We start from the raw sequence: 20,731 nt of genomic DNA, 5'->3' as shown, positions 1-20,731 counted from the left end.
ACATTTTTCTGGATTTAAAGGTCTTTTTTTTTTTTTTTTTTTTTTTTGCTTGTTTCCCGAAAAACGGTATTCAAAGTAGTTCAGAATATTTATAAACTGTAAGATGTAAGTTTTCCACTGGACTATATTGTACAATCTACCAAAGTTATGTCTCCGAATGGTTGATTTTGGAACCATATCATATACAGTATTTCCGTTGAGGCCGGATGGTCGATATTTCGACCAGCAGCGCACAGCAACAATTAACATGCCATTTCTTGAAAACTAAACACGATATTTCAATTCTGTCTTTTTTGATCTTTAGTATACATATGAAGGTATGACATACTCGAATTACAAATCAATATATCCATTGTTACTATTATTAACAAGTGAAGTTTGAGAAAGTCATTATTTTAACTTTGTTACCCCATATTTTTATGGGATAGATTTATAAAAAATCTTCTAAACTACTGCATCTTTTTGAAAAATAAAAATTCTGCAAGCAAGAATGACTAAATAGCAGCATTTTAAGTAACGTCTGACAATTAAGGATGCATGGAGGATGCAAGGGCAAATGCCTGATTCTCGAAATTTGCCCGGACCATGTGGTAGCACACAGTAGCAATTAACCATTTCTTGAAAACTATATACTGTATTTCAGTTTTGTCTTTTTTGTTCATTAGTAAATCTCTAAAGGTATACTCAAATTACAAAACAATATATCCATTGTTACTATTATTAACAAGCAATGTTTGAAAAAGCCCTTTGTTTCCCTTTTGTTACAGTGGGATAAATTGAAGATAATAGGCTATAACTACTAAAGTACTGCATCTTTTTCAAAAATGTAAATTCTAAATGTAAGAATGAGTAAGTAGCAACATTTTAAGTAACAACTGACAATTAACCCTTAAACACATGAATATTTTTTGTTTCAATTTTTTTCTTGTTTTTAGTCTAATATCTGTTATGTACTAATAAGCGATTTTAAATCATTTTGAAAATTTTCATTCTCCCTTTTCGAATTATGCCCCGTTACCATATATACATATGCTGTATATGAGCCATTCCATGTGAAAGTGAACAAACAAGGTTAATTTAAAGTATCACTTATTTTATGAAGGGCTCGGGTGTAAAACATGGTAAGTGACATTTTGATCATTTCTGAGTTCATTAAGAAATAAGGTCATTAGAAGCTATACTGTAGATAAATTGCTTTCGTGTTGTGCTTACCAATTTCAGAAAGCTTCGCCTAGTCCAATGCAAATTGTATGACATGGCACTTTCACTCGAAAATTGAAGGTTGGCACATTTTACTTTGTAATTAAAAAATTACCAAAATGTCACCATGTTTTACACCCGAGCCCTTCATATGTGAAATTAGAGGGGAAACTATGCAGAATTTGGAATTATTAATACAAATATTAGTTTCATGGCTTTTAAATAACGCATTGTTTCAAACCTATTACTTTTTACAGTGGAAGTGGGATTTGATGTTTGATGTTTTCACTTAATTTAGTTTCATTACGATGCAGTATTATACCATAAGAAAACTAAATATTAATTCAAATTTCGTTATAATTGTCTCATTTGTTGTTTCTATGTCTTCAGCTCTGAAGTATCCTACTTCATTTCTGATACAAACCTTAGTTTATGATAATTCATAGTCTTTGCATTGTTCCATAATCCTACATGTGCATGATGTCACACCCGTCACAGGCTAAAAATGTTTATTAACCACTTACCTGATTAACCCGAGTTAACTCGGAATTTGTTTTTGCTTTACATATTATTTACCCGAGTTATCTCGTTAAAATCGTGCAACTGCAGTGCACTTTTCTGCGTACCCGAACAGTCTCGTTTGAGCTTTAAAAGGTGTTAATTCCCATTTTGGCCACTAGATGGAAGGTGTAGATAGCTTGTCGAGGTACTGCTGCCATCTACCGGATTCCCGTGACACTACGTAGTTGTCGCCTTTCCAGTGGTACTTGTGCTGGTTGTGTGAGTGTAGTGCCAAAACTTACTGAGCGTTTTTGTGTTGTGAATACATTTCGTTCATGTTTTAGTGTTTTCCATCATGTGAAGAATGACAAGATGAGTGACGATGAGCTTACAGACAACAGTATAGAGGAGGAGGAGGAAATGGACATGAGTGGAAGTGATACAACAGTGGACAGTGTGTGTACTGACGAGACAGATACAGATAGTTGTGGTGGCGTACAGTCGCCTTCCAAAATCTTTGCTTTGGTATATGATTTGTTGAGAAAGGGGTACTGTTTGACAATGGACAATTATTATAACTCACCACAACTTGCAGATCTGTTCATTTAAAAAAAGACTGATGTATTTGGAACACTGAAACGCAGTAGGAAAGATTTACCACATGCTCTAAGAACAGCCAAATTGAAGAAAGGTGAAGTAGTAGGGTTGCAATGCGGAAAAGTGACAGTCATGAAATGGAAAGATAAGAAGGATGTGACATTGTTGTCAACCATCCATTCTGTTGAAATTATGATTGTAACACAACGTCACAAAGAAAAAATTAAACCACGAGTGCTGGTCGATTACAATGACAAAATGGGTGGTGTTGATCAGCATCTTGCTTCGTACGCCACACCAAGGAAGCGTGGCAAAAAGTATTATAAAAAGATTTTCTTTCATTTGTTGGATCTGTCTCTTCGGAATTCATACGTGGTTTACACCAAGACAGGTGGAACAAAATTGCACCTTCAGTTCCGAATGGAAATTGTGAGCGACATTATCAAGCGGTACCATTCAGATGGTATGCTTCCATCAAGTGGCAGACCTAGCACCACCCCACCACCCCACCGCCTGTCTGGAGGACACTTCACTGAATACCTTCCCCCGAGGGATAAGAAGCAAAACCCAATTAAACAGTGCACCGTGTGTTGCAGAGTTCGGGATGCGAGAGGAAAGAAGATTCATCCCGAGTCAAGATACTATTGCCCAGATTGCACTCTGTGTTAGCCCATGCTTTCGGGTTTATCACACTCTGGATAGCATTGGATGTGAGACAGTATGTGTGATAGTCTGTAAACTGGGACAACATTAAAATGTGAAGACATTTTATTTTCCACAGTTTATATGCTATTTTCAAACATTTGTAGTACTTTCCATGTATGTATGAGTTAACTCGGGTTAATAATTATGGAGGTTTTTTGAATAGTTTTGTAACCTTATTTGACCCAAAAAATAGAATTTCGTTACTGTTCCTTAATTGCCGATATCGGTACATTACAAACACACAATAAAAAAATGTGTAAAATATGGACCATTTTTGGGAAAATAATGTGTCAGGCAAGTGGTTAAAAAAGTACGTAGTAGGGATGGGACCGATTAATCGGTACTCTATCGGTATCGGCCGATATAGGCATATCGGTGTATTGGTTTATCGGTAAAATTACCGATTATTTTACCGATCCGATATATCGATAAATATTTGATAATTTGGTGCAAAATTCTGCCATTTTGTTGTAATTTTTATGGATAATCTCCATGCCCTACTTTCTAAAAAAGTAAGTGTCTAAATATGCAACTTCTCTTGCACTGCAGTCACCTTGAAACACACATTTATTAACGAGGTCAATGAACCCTTCTTCTTCTTCAAGGACCGTTTCTAATTTTGTATCGGATCGGTAGAACATCGGTTATCGGTATCGGTAAATTTTATATCGGTACTTTATCGGTATTGGCCAAAATTTCATATCGGCCCATCCCTAGTATGTAGTAATATTTTTAGAAACTAAAAGCATCTAAATCTCGAGCAAAGTTTGCTTTGTGAAAATAAAATGAAATTGTTTCAGTAAACCCATATATTTCACAGAGTTTTCTGAAAGACTGAGGAAAGTCCTAAAGTAATGTCTCAGAAGTTTCACACCCATCACAATTACAAAAAATGTATTTTCTGTAGCTGAAAATTGAGATGGGGGAAGAATATTCTAATATTCATCAAGGAAAATGAAATTACGTGATTTGATAGTTACATATTTGAAGGTGCTAAGGAAATGATTTTAAAATGAAATTTGTCTGTATGTCACAATGGAATTGTCCACAATCAGTTTTTCACTAGCTCTTATGGGGTTTTTGGTTTCATGTTTAATAGTACCAACAACTCAAACAAGCATTAGTATTATGCTAACTCTCCAAATTTAATAATGATGAATGCAATAATTTAGTGAAATTATAAATTACGAACATGAACATGAATAGAAAGGGAATCATTTGAATGTTCATCTTTCATTTTGCAGGCAGATCGTGCTCGTTTGGAAGAACTTCAGTCGAATTTAGAAACAGCCTGTAATGAAAAGTTACGGCTCCAGTGCAACCTTCAAAGTCTCCAGCAACGAATTGTGGAGATGGAGAAAACGGCCGAAGGAATGACGCAGCAACTGGAGAAGTGGCAGAGCGAAGCACAGAGGGTTCCAGGGCTGGAGTCACAGGTCCAGAAGTACCAAATGAAAATGGCTGACTTCGAGAAGGAGAATGTTGCTCTGCAGCGAGAGATAGCTAAAGTGAAGGAAGCTCTAGAGGTAGGTTTTCCTCCCCAAAATGCAGGGGCAGGTAGCAACAGCTGATGGTTTCTAGTGAGGTTTCCACATGTTATGATTTTGTCTGTGTGTATATACTGTTAACAGTGTTCAAAATTATCAGCCGCAAGTTGTTAATTGGAACTGTCAAAGTTTAAGTTGACTTTATGTTCAAATAGGCTAATGGGGCTGGGCCTACAGTTTCAAGTAGGATGTGAACCACTGTACAATGTTTCATCAACCAGGGATCGAACCCTGAATGTTACCAGTATGTCATCACGGAGGCCCTCAAATTGGAATCGTTCTTTATATTTTGACTCCTAACTAAATCTATCATGTCATTTTTTGCAACTGTGTTATTCTGAACCTTATCAACAAGTTTCCTCCGTCTCTGAAATGCAGGACGTTCAGATCATTTGACAGTTGAAATTTTCATTTACATTAGTTTGTCCATTCAATTTTATATATTTAATTTTATTTTACAAGCATTTATTTCTTGAATTGGTGATGTTTTTATTAAGCCACGGATCTGATACAAGTATACAAGTATAAATGTTATCTTTTACACATTAACATCTTAGTAATAATAGTTGAAATATAAAATAGTCATTGGTACAATGAAAGACTGTTTGGATTTCATAATATAAAATTTTGGAAGGAAAAGAAATAGAATATTAATGAAAAAATACATAAAACATAAAATGTAAATTAATTAAAAATCAGTTTTCATATTCCTCATGTTACAAATTTTAGATTTAATTTTTTTCATATTATCCTGTCATATATTCTTCCATCATATACGTAATATTAGATCCATGGCTTGATAAATACGGTATGTATTGAAATGTCAGTAATTCAAGAAATCCATGCATGTACGTAACATGTTTCCATTGTACTGACACAAATCTTTATCTATTTATGTATAATTTTTATAGGATAGGGATGTAAAGCTGGATGACTTTACCACAAAGAATTCCAAACAGGAAAAGGAAATTGTCAAATTGAAAAAGGAATTGGATGAAGCTATATCAACTATTAACAGGTATTTTTTTCCCCATTCAGTTTCATTCTCATAGTAAAGGGTACATTGGAATGCATAAATATTGCCAGGCAAATTCTTTATTTCCATGTTCATAATCTTTGCAACAGTATAGCCACAGCTGCTTATATTAAACACTAATGTAAATATATGCATTTTGTGGTTGTATATTTTATTTGCTTGTCAGGAGCAAAGCATGATTATAAAATGTAACAGCTGGTAAGAAATTGCAAACCAAATGCTCTTTCTCCTCAAAGTTATTGTTGATTGATTGATTGATTGATTTAGTTTATTTTACTTCGCGTTTTGTGCCTCTTGGCTAATTTGCGAAGATGGGGATGAGTGATGAAATGATGAAATTGATGAATGGACATTCACAAACAACCAAGCCCGACCGGGATTCGAACCCGGGACCCTTGGCGTCACAGCGCGATGTGCTAACCACTCGGCCACAGGGTCGGGCTCAAAGTTATTGTTGTTTGCAAGCAATACCCACACCGACACTCTTACCAATTCTCACGAATACTGATGCTTCAACACTGTAACAATTAAATGTTGTGTTCAGGATATTTATAAAAGTTAACCCTTTCTACTCTGAATAAAAATACTATAACCCCCACAGCTTGGAACTTTTTCTGCATTTTTAAAGTTTTAATTCATTATCAATCATTTTTATGGTTTACAGGTCTTAAATTAAAACCATTAGTGCACTTTACATTCAACATATAGTTTTGATGAATACAAATACATTTATATTCAATATATTTTGTAGTTTAGCATGTTTTTTTTCACCTTTCAGACATTCATCTAGATATAGGATGGAGTTTTTTGAGCAAGTTTTACAAACACAGTGTTTGTCTGTTCTTGACTGGAAACTTCCTATTACTACAAACAGCATAGTTCTCATTTTTCATAACAACCAAAAACTAACAAAACCAATACATATTTACACAGCTGGCGATATCTAATGCTATGAAATGTGAATTTTAGTTTCTCCAAGTTACTAGTACAGATAACTTATTGTCCTGGAAGTATGACTCAATCAAACAAGCAAGCTTAAGAGGCAATGCTTGCCATGTTGTATAACATCCAACTTACAAGTGGAAAGGGTTATTATATAAGTATACATTGCAATTATACCACATAGATCTACCAGACTTTTTCTTTAAATATCTGATGAATTACATAAGAGGATTATGGATGAGCAGGTACCGATATTAACCTCTAGAATCCCAAGTGTTGTGTGGAGTCTGTAAAAATGCTATGTGACACTAAATAACGAAAGTTATTTGTGAGTAAATCAAGAGCAACAAATTTTCTGCTTTGGCACATCACTACTGAATTCCAATGTTAAATTGCTAAGTTCTGTAGGTGGAATATTGTTAAATAAATATAAGAAATCATAATCATTGTTGTCATTTTCAGGCTACATGATGTGGAGCGTGAGAGCCAGGAGCTTGCGAGCCGAGCTGCAGTTGACAGGGAAACCCTCACCACGTTGCAGCAGGACTTGGTCAGTGAGAAGCTCCTTGCGCAACAACTGAAGAGCAACCTGGAAAGGCTCTCGGCTGGTCTTTTGCGGCTAGGCATGGATGCAGAAGAAGTTTCTGACAATGACTTCACGTTGGAAAGGTAAATTTCAGGTTTTAGATGCAAGTTAAAAAAGAAAGGCCATGTCAGTAAATTGTATGTAAGTACCTTTATAGTAACAGTCAGGGCTGAGCCAACGATGATGCCAACGTATCGGTATCGATCAATGCTAGTGGTATCAGTATCGACAAGTATAGTTTGAAATATATTCATTGGTACCAACTGATACTTGTACAGCCAGCCTCCGTGGCAGAGTGGTAAAGCATGCTACAACACCAGAGGTCCCTGGTTTGAATCCTGGACTGGACATAGGTGTTCTCTGCGAGTGTCCTTTCATCATATCATCCCGTATCCTCATCTTTGCGATAAGTCAAAAGTTGCAGGAAAGCAAGGTAAAATCAGTCCATCAATCAATGATACTTCTACAGCATTTGGGTATTTTGCAGTATAATTATCCTGGAAATTATACAATATTTCAATTTCTTTGCACCAATGTTGTGTGGAAAAAATTGATTTTGTAGTTAAATAACAGTTATTTTAACAATTCAGTGTAATTCTTTGCAAACTCTCCAAAGTTGAAGCATACAATTACAGTGGATAACTTGCATTTTAATATAAATCAATACTTTGAACAATTTTTAATTGTTAAAATTTTCAAGCATAGGTGAGAACTGGAAAGAGTATTGGCATCACTATAGGTATCGACTCATCCCTAGTATTAGTTGAATATCATTTGTCAGTAGTTTTTATGTTGGTTCTTCATTTATATCTGTATATTTTATAACAGTGTTTTATCAGTATAAACAAAATTGAACTCGTGATTAAAATGTATTATTTATCATTTATATTAATACAGGGAACAACAATATGGCAGAATTTTCATGTTAAGTTACAAGAAGTTAAGTTATTAGAAATATTTATATTTTTAGAAATATTGGCTCACAGAAAATTATAAGTTAATTTATCAATGTGCGATATTTGCTTGACATCAGAATCTAGCTAATTAATCTCTAGTAACTGTGTAATTTGTGATTGGGTTCCTGTTCAGGTGGCTATCAAGTGCTGATATTCTGGAAGCTGTGCAGAAAATTGTTCCTCAGTTTGAGAAGAAATCAGATGCTGAAAGCAAAAAGGAAACGGCATGTCAGACTTCCCTTCAGAGTGAACCAAATTTGAAGGAAATGGTAACGGCTACAGAAGAAAAGGTATCTTAGTTAGTTCTTTGTTTTATTCAAAAGGGGATGGCCCTATGCATCTTCATATCATGTAGTGCTTGTTGAATTCATTAATAAGTACCTGAGAATATGAGGTGCAGCTTTTAAATAATGGAAAATGTGGAAAGTATGTGAAAAACGAGTGTCCCCCCCCAAATCTTACAAATTAATCTGCATCCCCTTCAACTTACTCACCTCTATCCATCTATACACCACTGCAAATTAATTTTCCATTGCTCAAAGCTGTACTACTTGTTATCAACTGCCTTATCAATGGACTGGAAATGGGTTTTTGAGATTCAAAGTCGATTCTGTCTCACTATTCCTCACACCTCAAGTTTTCCTAATAAAGTGTATGCAGTCCCTTAATTTAATAGCTGCCTCTCTTACATGATTACCATTTACTTGGTAAATGCTGCAACGATACTTCACACTGAATATATATTGTACGCGAAGGATGAGCAGACTAACACAATTTTAGAATTAAATTGCAAGTCCTCAGCGCTCAATTGGTTTTCATAATGTTATTATACTTACATTGCAAGAATTAAGCAACACAACTCAACTTCCAAAATATTATTTCACTTTATAACATTTGATATAAACTTATTTTCGATTTTTAACACAAGACATTTTTAATTCAATCTTCTTACATATATATATAACAAAAACGAATCGGAATCAACAACTTAAAACAAATATCGGCAATGATACAGCGTTCTTAATCTCAATAGTTCCCTGTTAATTTTATAAACTTGTACGCAATCGAAATAAAGTAAATATTGGTTATTTGTGAATGTAGAAGACAGTCACATAGTCCCCCCACTCTGTATAGAAAACTACTCGAGGGATCAAACATTTTATGATCACCCTGTATGTTATCTAAAGTGTGCAGATCACAAGGAGTTTTCTCAAGACAAAAATTATGGGTCAAATTATGAGGCATATATAATTCACACACACGTGAAACAATGCTTAGTAGTAGCCTTGCGGAACCCAATCTCCATGTTGGCTAAACTACTTAATATAAATAAAATACAATATGTACAGTCATAACAAGACACATCAGTACATTCATTATTGAATTATTACACATTCAGTAAACAACTTGCCTCAAATTATCATTATTTGATCCCTATATATATACAAGACATTTGGTTAAAACATGCCTGATCCTTGCATAATATTTAGATATACATACGACAAGCTTACTAATAAATACTATTACTCCTGAAAGTAACACATTTCATAACTATCATGACTGACTTCACATATCTTTCTACAGATCACAGTGGAATTAATTCACCTCTCATTTCTACAATAATATTATTAGCTTTAATTAATTATATTTCAAACGCTGTCAATAACTATCATTTCTTTCCCTCATAACAGTTAAAACATTTCAAACTTTAGACATTCTGTAATGTATCACCTTTCGTGTACAAGGGCAAAATTTTCTTAACACTTAACTGGAACGATTCATAATTTGCATAATGCCATATACAAAACATTACATAGTAACTTATAAATTTAATTGAGATGATTCACAGCAGTTTTTAATTATGTTTCCATTCCTGACAACATACTTTGATTTAATTGTCTCTCCCTCGGATCAAATGACACTGCATTTTCATTCAGTCCATTACTTAAAGTGACATTACTGTTAGGGGAAACGAATGGTTGTTCACAGGGCTGACGACAATTAGAACATAAATTTACATTACTGCTTAAACCTTGACTATTATTCGGGGAATAAGGAAAACTAGCCACATTAGGATCTGAATTGGACCTTGTTTGTAGATAACCTTGCCTTGTATTAGAACATCTATCATTCTGTAGTGTTCCAGTGTCTCGTCGAAATTGGGTATTGTTATAACTTCTGTTATTTGCATTTAAGTTTCTTCTAAACAACTGTTGATTGCCATAATTATTTTGATTCCTTCTTCTGAATGTAAAGTCCTGACGCCGATCAGAATTGTCATTCACATTTTGACCTCTATTATACGAGCTACCACCGGATGTAGAACCAAAATTAGAATCTCTATTGTTGCGAGAAAACTGTCTATTATTCCTTTGATTAGGATTTTGCTCGCTGTTCCTTGGTTGTGTGTTAACTGTCTGAACTTTGTACTTTTGTTTATCTCTGAAATCTGACACATTTGAATCCTTAGTAAACCTGGATGTTCTCACTTCAAAATCACTAGGCAAATCACACTTCTTACTAGATCTGGTCTTTATCAAATCCAGTCTCTTCAGTAAATTAATAACGTCGTCAACCTTAGTTAAGCCAGCACCTAATATCGTCTGTGCCGTAATTGATGGAAACTGATTAATCAAAATGTCTATGACTTCTGCATCCTTAGGACGCTCTACCAAATTATAATATGTTGAATAAGTACGAGTGGCAAACGCCTCCATGCTCATGCCGCTATTTTGATCATACTTTCTGTTCCTCAATTCTGACAACTGAGCCTGCGTCAATGAGTATGAAGTGTACTGGTTGAGAAACTCATGTACAAAATGTTTATATGTCATAAAGGAATCCACGTGCGTATTGTACCATCCCTCGGCTGGTCCTTGAAAACAATTCCGAATACATTCCAATCTCTGAACGTTTGGAATTTGAAGCAAATCCAAATGTGAAGTTAAGGTTTTAATAAACTTCCTTGGGCTAGATTTCTCTGGATTTCCAGAAAATTTAGGCAACATATTCAAGTCATTCAACCGTAGATACTTTCGTGGTTGTTCCTTAGAAGTAGATTGTTTATTTGTATCAGAATCAATGATAGTAGCGTGCCTATGGTGCTTCGTGTTATAATTAGGTTTAAATCGTTTGCCAGAAGTTGCTTGCGAATTATATCTAGATTTGTTTACTTCAGACATATCAGAGTCTATATTGCTAGATTCTGAAGCATTATTTGCTGGATCAACAAGACTAACATGTGAAGTTTTATGAGGCTTCTTTAATCGAGAATTTCGCACATTAACTGGTGAAGTAGGAGCTGACAAATTAGATTTAGGATTTCCTGTAGATTTGCGTTTTCCTGACATATGCAATGGAAAAGATTCATCTTCTGAAGCACTGGAAGATGACAAGGATAAAGGTACAGGATGCTCTGGATTACGTGATATTTCAGTAATGTTGCCATTGTTCCCTGCAGCTTTATGGATTGTTGAAGTATTAGTCATCAGCAGTTTAGCTGTTACATCACTTAATGCTTCACAGATCTCAACACGTTGAATTAAACCTTCATTATTACTTTCCCTAATCTGGCTGATAACATTCCACTGCTCGTTTACCTGCAAACCCAATCCAGCAACACTATCTTCTAACTTACGAATGCTGTTGGTATTCGCTTCACCAGATATATTCAACTGTTGGAAATTTTCATCCAACACTTTAACTTGTTCCTTAATTTGATCATTTGCTGTTTTGCAAGCTTCAGCAACCTGCCCAATCTCCATCCGGAGTGAGTTGCCCAACTCCTTAACAGTGTTGTTCATATTTTCCATACACTTCACCGTTCTGTCTTCAAGTTCTGCAAACTGCTCTTTCTGAGATTTCTCATGCTCTGACAACTGCTCTTTCAACTGCTCTCTCTGAGATTTCTCCAGCTCTGACAACTGCTCTCTCTGAGATTTCTCAAGCTCTGACAACTGCTCTTTCTGAGATTTCTCAAGCTCTGACAACTGCTCTCTCTGAGATGACAACTGCTCTTTCTGAGATTTCTCAAGCTCTGACAACTGCTCTTTCTGAGATTTTTCAAGCTCTGACAACTTTTGCCTTACGCTGTCATTCGATTCCTTCAATTCCCGAAACATGACCAATAATTGAGCATTAAAATCTGAAGTACCCGTAGGTAATGGCACGATAGGAACATTCTTCGTTGTCATTGCACTAATTTGTATTCACGACAACAGAACGAAAATATGAAGTACACAAAGGAAGGGACACTAATAAGTCTAAAATTTATAATTCTTCAGTGTAACCAAATCTCCCCTTACTGGCCACCAATTTCTTGCAACGATACTTCACACTGAATATATATTGTACGCGAAGGATGAGCAGACTAACACAATTTTAGAATTAAATTGCAAGTCCTCAGCGCTCAATTGGTTTTCATAATGTTATTATACTTACATTGCAAGAATTAAGCAACACAACTCAACTTCCAAAATATTATTTCACTTTATAACATTTGATATAAACTTATTTTCGATTTTTAACACAAGACATTTTTAATTCAATCTTCTTACATATATATATAACAAAAACGAATCGGAATCAACAACTTAAAACAAATATCGGCAATGATACAGCGTTCTTAATCTCAATAGTTCCCTGTTAATTTTATAAACTTGTACGCAATCGAAATAAAGTAAATATTGGTTATTTGTGAATGTAGAAGACAGTCACAATGCATTATAAATGTTGAGTAACCTATGAATAGGCGAACGTAATTGTAGTAAATAAAAATAAAACTTGAAATTTCTGTACAAATACTGGTTCATATTTGTTACATAACATGACATTTGGTATGCAATGTTAATTAGACATTATTCATTGTCTAGTGCTTTAAACTATCCTTATTCTAACGCTACATTTTGAGTGAGCACCTCTTTTCTCTTCTTCAGGTGAAATTTCTTTTTCCGGTGGTGGGAATGGAACCATGACAGACCTGTGATTTTTACTAGAAATCTGTTGCTCTAACCAAGTACTCCATCAACTAACACTTAGCTTAGTGTAGGCACTTAAATATGTGTGATTTAATTGCCTAAAAATCTTATATCTGGTGATTATATATGAGGTGCGTTCAAGTCAAACCAGGATTTCAAATTTTATAGGTGTAACAATGTGCGCTGACATGGCGGTACTACATGTAGTAGTAAGTAGCTAGTGTGTCCTATTACTGATAAGCAGCACACATGTCGCGTGCCAGTCCGGAGACCATTAATCAAGATGGCAGACAACAATGTTAGTGCATGCATGGAACAACGTATAGTGATGAAATTTCTTGTGAACGAAGGCTTAAACAGAAGACTTCAAGCTCAGTATGGTGATGAGATGCTCAGCTGCAGTAAGACATTTGAATGGTGTAAACGATTCAAAGATGGCCGTCAGTGACAATCCCGGTTGTGGTGGTTCCCAGCCCACAGCAGTCATTTCTGGTTGAGGCGTACTGACAAATCTTTACATGTCAAAGCTTTCCAGGCATTAGTTAATTGCTGGGATGAGTGTATAAATGTAGCAGGGGAGAATGTCGAAAACGAAATGCAGTTTTTACTCCTTGAAATTTATTTCTTTATTTGATAATCTCAAAAGCCCCAGTTTGATTTGAACGCCCCTCATATGTATATTTAGAAAGATCGTAAAGAATATTATATTTTTCATTTTCTTGTTTAGAATGCTCAGTTACAGAAGAACAATGAAGAGCTGCACCAAAAGTGTGAGGAACTGAAGCTAGACGTGGAGGCATCACAGAGTGTGATCAAGTCCCTGCAGAATGAGACTACCATTGGCAAGCAGCAGAACGACAGCCTGCAGTCGAATAACGCCAAGCTCCAAGTAGATGTTGCCACTCTTCAGTCTCAGATCGCTTCACTTTCATCGCAGCACACTGCATTGCAGCTGGCCAATTCTCAATTGGTGGTGGAAAAGGAAGAAGTAAGTTTGTTAACAGATTTACAAAAAGAATTTAAATTTGGAAGTAAAAAATGGTTTAAACAGTGCAATACAGGAAGGCTGAATAAAACTTTTGCTCTGTTAATCAGTATATATCTTCTAGGCTCAGCCTAGATACCAGTGGTAACAGAAGTATCGGTTTGAATTTTTGAGTCCGAGAATCTCATGGGGTACACAAAAGAATTAGGGTTGAGCCGATATCGGTATCGTTGAATTTTCTTCACCAATACTAATTATCTTCAGTGACTAGAAGAGTGGCCAAGAAAAACAACTCATTTGTCAAGATGGTGTCCTTTTCAAAGGTTCGTTCACCCTTCCTTGCGACTTGGGGGTCCATAACAGGAAGTTTCATGTAGATTTCCGAGAAATGCTGTACCCTCCTGGGAAGCAGATGACAAGATCAAAAGCAGGACTAAAGTGCTACACCTAAATGTGACAAAGAAGTCATGTAACTGCCTGGTGGTCAACTCTATGTGGAAATAAAACTCGTGGGGTAAGAACATGGACATTTTCGAAACATGCTAAGCTGATTCCGTAGTTCTTGGGAAAGGGAAGAATGTCACTGTGGGGAGGGAGGGTTGTGGATTCCTACCCTTCTGTGTAAGTCTTTCGTGTGGCTGCTGACCAATACCGTCTTTGCAGCAACTGCAGATGACAGAGAATAATGGGCAGCAGGGCATAAACAGAGCCAGCCAAATGCACATTATTATATATCTGTATTTGTATATATTTTATTTACACTGTTTGCTCCCTCTCCAGGTTAAACCAAACGATAAGAATGTTGTTTACATGAAATTGAAGCAGGGACAGTAATAATAAATCACTAATTTTTCGGTGTAACCACAACACTTTAAAAAGACTAAAATATGTTGCCGACACGTGACGTAAGAAGTTGTGGTGACAAAGAATGAGCCTTGTACAGTGTGTTTTATGATCTCTAGTAGTTGTTTTCTTAGTATCAATATATTTGGCAGGATTTGTTTGGTATTTGTAAACTATAGATAATCATGGCACCCTTATTTGGGCAAAAGGGTGCTGTGGGAAAAGTAAGTCAAATGCATTAAATAGAGTGGGAAAAATGTGGCTGGAGGTAATGACGGCTATTCAGAACATCAGTTTGCCTGTACGGTATTCCAGGAGGGAAAAACTGACCACCTAGAACTTCACATCTTGTGCTTGGGTGTCCAAACAGACTAACGCTACCCCTTCCCCCCCCCCCCAAAATGACCCCAGAAGAAGGATGAAAGTTTGTAGGAGAATAAAAGGGCAAACTCGCTCTCTCCTTTTCATGTTTTAACTTCCTTCTACACAACCATCCAACCTAAAACATTATCCCTTGGCAAATAAGCAGCCAACCAGAGTTCCACATGGAGAAATCTTCCAGTCTCATCAGGTCAGGTGATGGAGGCCAGCACCCACAAGATAATACGAAAATTATGTTATCAGTCCAGTGATTTTGAAAGTGAAATTTGCTCAAGCAAAAGTCATGCAATAGTTTCTCAAAATGTGTAATAACATTGTAAAAATGATTTCTGGAGAGAGAGCAAAGTATAGAATTGTGAATGTAACTGACAAGTATAATTACATTAAAGTGAGGCATACCTCTACTATGTAAACCATAAATTCATAGTGTAAGTATTGTGTTTCATTATATTGTTTGTATTTTTAGTTGGTGAAGGACAAAAACACTCTCCAAGCTGCACACCAGCAACTACTAAAAGATCAAGTGACCCTGCAATCATTGCACGAACAGCTCGCAGCACAGTACGACAGCCTGTTGAAAGAAAGGGATAGCTTGAAAACCTTGCAGCGGGATCTACGTTCTGAATTGAAAATATTCAAGGTAATTTATTTTTAATAGTTTTTCTTGTATGTACGCATTGCTTGCATTGTAGAATTATTTTCCTGTAGTTTACGGTTATTGACGGGAAACATAGGGTTGAATGTCTGGGAAGCTTCGTTCATTGCAGAAGAACACTGGAATAAATTAAATAATGAAAATGGTAACATAGATCCAGTATGGAGTTTTCATTTTCACAAATGGAGTAAGCCACCATCTTTAAAACATCAAGAGACTTTGTGAAAACAATGATGACTGTGAATTACCTGATGATATTTGGGATTCATAATTTTAAATAAAAAAATGATGTGATCAAAAAAAAAAAATATCTTTTCACAGTTAGGTTGCTATATTACAACAATCTAACATTGTTCTCCTGAAACGTCAAAAAAACAAACAAAAAAAACTTTTTTTATGCTTGTAATAACCGTAAACTACAGGAAAATAATTTATTTTTATTTATTAACATGATTAAGCATTTGGGGCTGGAGTGAGAGAACTGTAAATAGAGACCAAGAATCATCAAGTTCTGTGTTTCCCAAGGGAGGGAGAGAGTAAGCATTGTTCTCCAGAATTATTACTGCATTAACCACTCTTATTACATTGGATATATCAGATTTGTGAAATATCATTGACTTTACCACTATACCTGTATCAGCTGATACACACTGATTAATCCAGAAAAAAGAGGTTAGGTTAGATAGTTCAAAATATTTATAATTTTTAAAACACAGTTTCTAATTAAACTATTTCCATATCAATCTGGTAAAGTTTAATGTTAGTATAATCATAATTTCACATAAGATATTTATTTAACCACAAAATTCTTTTTTTTTCTGGAATGATGTTACCAAAATAATGAAAGTTGTGCATTTTGCATAATTTCCAGGCTATTTAAACTGCTGAAAAGTGCCTCAGAAGAACGAACAGACAATGTTGAGGCTACTGACTATGAAATTGGCCATAAAAAGAGTGCTGGCTGCACTATACTAGAAATGATGAAATGAAATATGTCATCTGCAAATTTATTATATGTAGGGTGTAACGGCCTTGTCAGTAATCCTGACAATATGACGCATTTCTGAACATTTGTGGTTGACGACGAACCTTTATGTTAACCTCTAAGAAAAATGGATAAGGTAGAAGATGGGGTTATGGAAAAAACAACATGTGATAATGAAGATATTGGTTGATTGCAAAAAGTAGTAATATTGAATGTAACAATTAGTAAGTTACATATTAAGTATTTTTCAATGTTTTTATGCAATTAATGTTGATAAATATTAATATTTGTGGAAGTGTGTTGATTTAGTAAGATCGAGAAAGATAAAAATTGAAAACATATCTGAATTTTGTTATTTGTGATAGTGAAACACATATATTTTTCTCTGCACATGTAGAGGTTAGTGTAATCTAAGTAGTTGTGGTTCTTTGTTGTGTTAAGCAAAACCTGAAAAGTCCGATGATGGGAAATTAGCTAACTTAGGAAATGTACACTCAAGTCGAAAGGTGCATGTCAAGGGCATGGACTTCATCATAGTGCATCGAAAAATCTTTTTAATTTTTCTGCTTTGCCATAAAGCATTTATGCACAAGAATGGGCAGTCGATCCATGAATGAAACTGTGAAACTTTATTTCTGATGACCTCTCAAATTTTTCATTTTGAATGGAATTTGTATATTAGTTTCATTGACATTTGTTTTTTTAACAGGAGAAATGTGATCTGCTGGCAGCAAACAAGGAGGAGCTTAACAAACTGCAGACAACGTTGGAAAAGGAGAAGGAAACTCTGAGGGTGGAAACTCGCTCCTTGGGGAATCTGAGAGCAGAGCATTCAAAGCTTAAGGTAGGTCTATGGAAATATGAGGTGTATCAAGGAAAATGATGTAAAAATATACAAGAATTTTTACATGTAGTTGTAGTGGGTATCCAAAACCTATTGAGCCTGCAAACAGCATTTATGTCCCCAAGTGGGTTGAATCTCTGATGGGAGCTCCCAGAATTTTGATGTTGGCCCTTTATTATTAGGACAGTTGGGAGCTCTGCAAGAAGAAGTTGCAGACAACAGCCAAGAAAGTCAGATAACAGTAGTGATGGAAGTGGATTCACTGCCCAAGCATCACCCAACAAAAAAAGACATTCAACAGTCCTTAACCCTCATAGGGCCGTTGCAAAACTAAACTTAGTTTTACGTACGTGAAGTTTCGTGTGTCCATGTTGCACAATTGGATAGTTTTTCCGATTAAATTTGAAGGCTCGCTGCCTTCATTTAGTAAGATGCCATACTCGTCACTCTTAGTGAATGAAGGCAGTGAGCCTTCGAAATCAATCGAAAAAAACAAACAGAAAACTATGCAATTGTGCAACGTGGAAACACGAAACTTCACGTACATAATACTTAAACCATGTTGACCGCATCCATCATGAATAAACTTAGTTGTTTTCTTTTTATATGTTTCTTCATAAAAAAAAGCATAAATCACAGGGCACGATTGCAGTGGATGGTCAAAACCATACCACTTCAAACTGTTTGACATCACAGTGGTGACACTGTGTGAGAATGTGTGCTCGTCCATTAGCATTTAGGGTACCCGAGCACACACACATATTCAGTCAAAACTGCATGAATCATAGTCTACTGAAAATCATTTCATGCCATTCTCCTATAATCAAAAATCGATCTTCATGAATTTATTCTGCAATATCCTTTAATTGTGTAGAGAGCATTATTAAAGATCCAAGATGATCACGCCATTATTTATAATGCCAAATGTCATCACCATATTAAAAACTGAGATAAAATTACAGCACATACCTTTGTTTTGTCCTCCAAATTTTCAGACCAACCTTGGGCCTTCTTCCGGGATGGGAGAAAAGAATGAGTCATGGAAGGTTTGAAATGGTTAAAATATTTGAAATTGATTAAAAAGTGTGATCATTTGATGTCCTGATCAGCTGTTCCATGCATCTACTTGCAGCCAGTACAAAATTTTAACAGTGTCACTAAAATACAAATGTATCCATGGGTGTCCATGGTGGATATATATATTCTTTTCTTTATAATTCTCTTTGCTACATAAGAACACTGATGCGTAAGGTTGAGATATCAATTAAGGTTTCCAATTTTTCTGCTAGACTCCTTTACTTCAACTGGTCAACATCACTGCACTTCCAGTTGCTCAAATACCCACAAAGTTAATCCCAAATCAAAAAATATTATAATTGAAGGGCTTGGGTGTAAAACATGGTAAGTGACATTTTGGTCATTTCTGAGTTCATTAAGAAAAAAAGTTTTAAGAAGCTATACTGTAGATAAATTGTTTTCGTGTTGTGTTTACCAATTTCAGAAGGCTTCACCGAGTTCAATGAAAATTGTATGACGGCAATTTCACTCGAAAATTGAAGGATGGCACATTTTACTTTGCAACTCAAAAATGACCAAAATGTCATTTACCACGTTTTACACTCGAGCCCTTCCATTAATAGTAAGTATCTCAATATGAAATATTATAATGCCTCACCAGGAATAAAATTACATAATGAGTCTATAATAATAGTAACAACTATGATAGCAATAACATATTTATTTATTACATTAATTGCAATTGCGTAAGGCCAGTTCTGGTAATAGCATAATACGTAATAATAATAATAATCACATGATACAGTTGCTGGATTGGTAATATGATATGTTTTTGTTACCAGGATGACTTCAGAAATCTCTTTGCCGCAAGTGAAAAGTTGAAAGGCGAATACAGGAATCTGCAAGAAGATTACAAGTCCTTGAGAACAGAGAACAGCAACTTGAAACTGAAGCAGACTGAGATGCAGGGGGAAATTGCAAACCGAAGCGACCACAGCACTGTCTTGGAGGTGGAACTATCCAAGCTATCCAACAAGTGCGAGGTAAATTCATTTGCTTCATTACTGTGATGAATAATTGTTGTGTTCCTTGTAGAAACAGGCTGTCTACTGATTGAGAATTTCTTGAATTGTGGCTATTATGCAAGCATTATTGGCACTGAAAATTGTAAGTGATTTCTGATTGAATTTGCTCAACAGACGTGAAAAAAATTTTGAAACCTAGTAATTGAAATGTTATGAAATCTAAATGGGTACTTATCATTGTTTCGTAAGTATCCAGTATTGGGCTTTTGAGGCACATCAGTATATCAGTAATTTCATGGTTGCAATATACACTGAATTGCGACCACCCCTCCAAACAACAAGGAATGGCCCAGCAGTTGCTCTGATCACATGACCACCCCGACTGCAAGTATTGTGGTGAATATATAGAGACAACGCTACATGTTAGTCGAACAGCACACGTTAAAACGGGAGGTGGTCAGGATTTAACGTCATTCTAAATGGGCATGATTGTGGGTGCCCAAGCATCAGGTAGGGAGAATTGCAAGGGCGTATGGAAGGTGACACTGCAGGGAGAGCATCGAGTCAACAGCTGTACACACCATCGGCATCCGGGAATTACGGGACCAATACAACAGTAGATACACAACACCCATATCCGACACAACTGTGCAGCACACACTGGCATGCATGAAGTTCCACAGCAGATGACCCACTCGTCACCCACTCCTCACAAAGCGTACCCACCAACTTTGTCTCGCTTTGGCCCACTAGCATGCTGATTGGACTGTGCATGATTGGAAAAAGATGTGTTGGTCCAATGAATCACAGTTTTTGCTACACCATTGTGACAGACATGTGGTGCGTGTGTGGTGCCAACAGCACGAGGCTATGGACCCATCCTGCATGGTGAGTGCTGTACTGGTGGGTGGGGGCAGCTGTATGATGTGAAGTTGCTTCTATTGGCATGG

The 20,731-nt window shown here is 35.9% G+C and overlaps 1 protein-coding gene across 1 annotated transcript in view; it reads left to right on the top strand.

Moving 5' to 3' along the window:
- The window catches only part of Girdin (protein girdin), a 100,471-nt gene that overhangs the window by 39,691 nt on the left and 40,049 nt on the right, over positions 1 to 20,731 (top strand). Inside the window, exons 14-21 of the mRNA XM_083118714.1 lie at positions 4,248 to 4,529; positions 5,462 to 5,568; positions 6,991 to 7,197; positions 8,204 to 8,360; positions 13,774 to 14,034; positions 15,722 to 15,895; positions 17,605 to 17,739; positions 19,599 to 19,799. Of these exons, the coding sequence (XP_082974840.1) occupies positions 4,248 to 4,529; positions 5,462 to 5,568; positions 6,991 to 7,197; positions 8,204 to 8,360; positions 13,774 to 14,034; positions 15,722 to 15,895; positions 17,605 to 17,739; positions 19,599 to 19,799 (1,524 nt within the window). The remainder of the gene's footprint in view (positions 1 to 4,247; positions 4,530 to 5,461; positions 5,569 to 6,990; positions 7,198 to 8,203; positions 8,361 to 13,773; positions 14,035 to 15,721; positions 15,896 to 17,604; positions 17,740 to 19,598; positions 19,800 to 20,731) is intronic.

Source organism: Lepisma saccharinum, chromosome 3, assembly GCF_977018435.1.
Source record: "Lepisma saccharinum chromosome 3, izLepSacc3.1, whole genome shotgun sequence".
Lineage (NCBI taxonomy): Eukaryota > Metazoa > Arthropoda > Insecta > Zygentoma > Lepismatidae > Lepisma > Lepisma saccharinum.
This window is presented reverse-complemented; position numbering and strand designations above follow the sequence as displayed.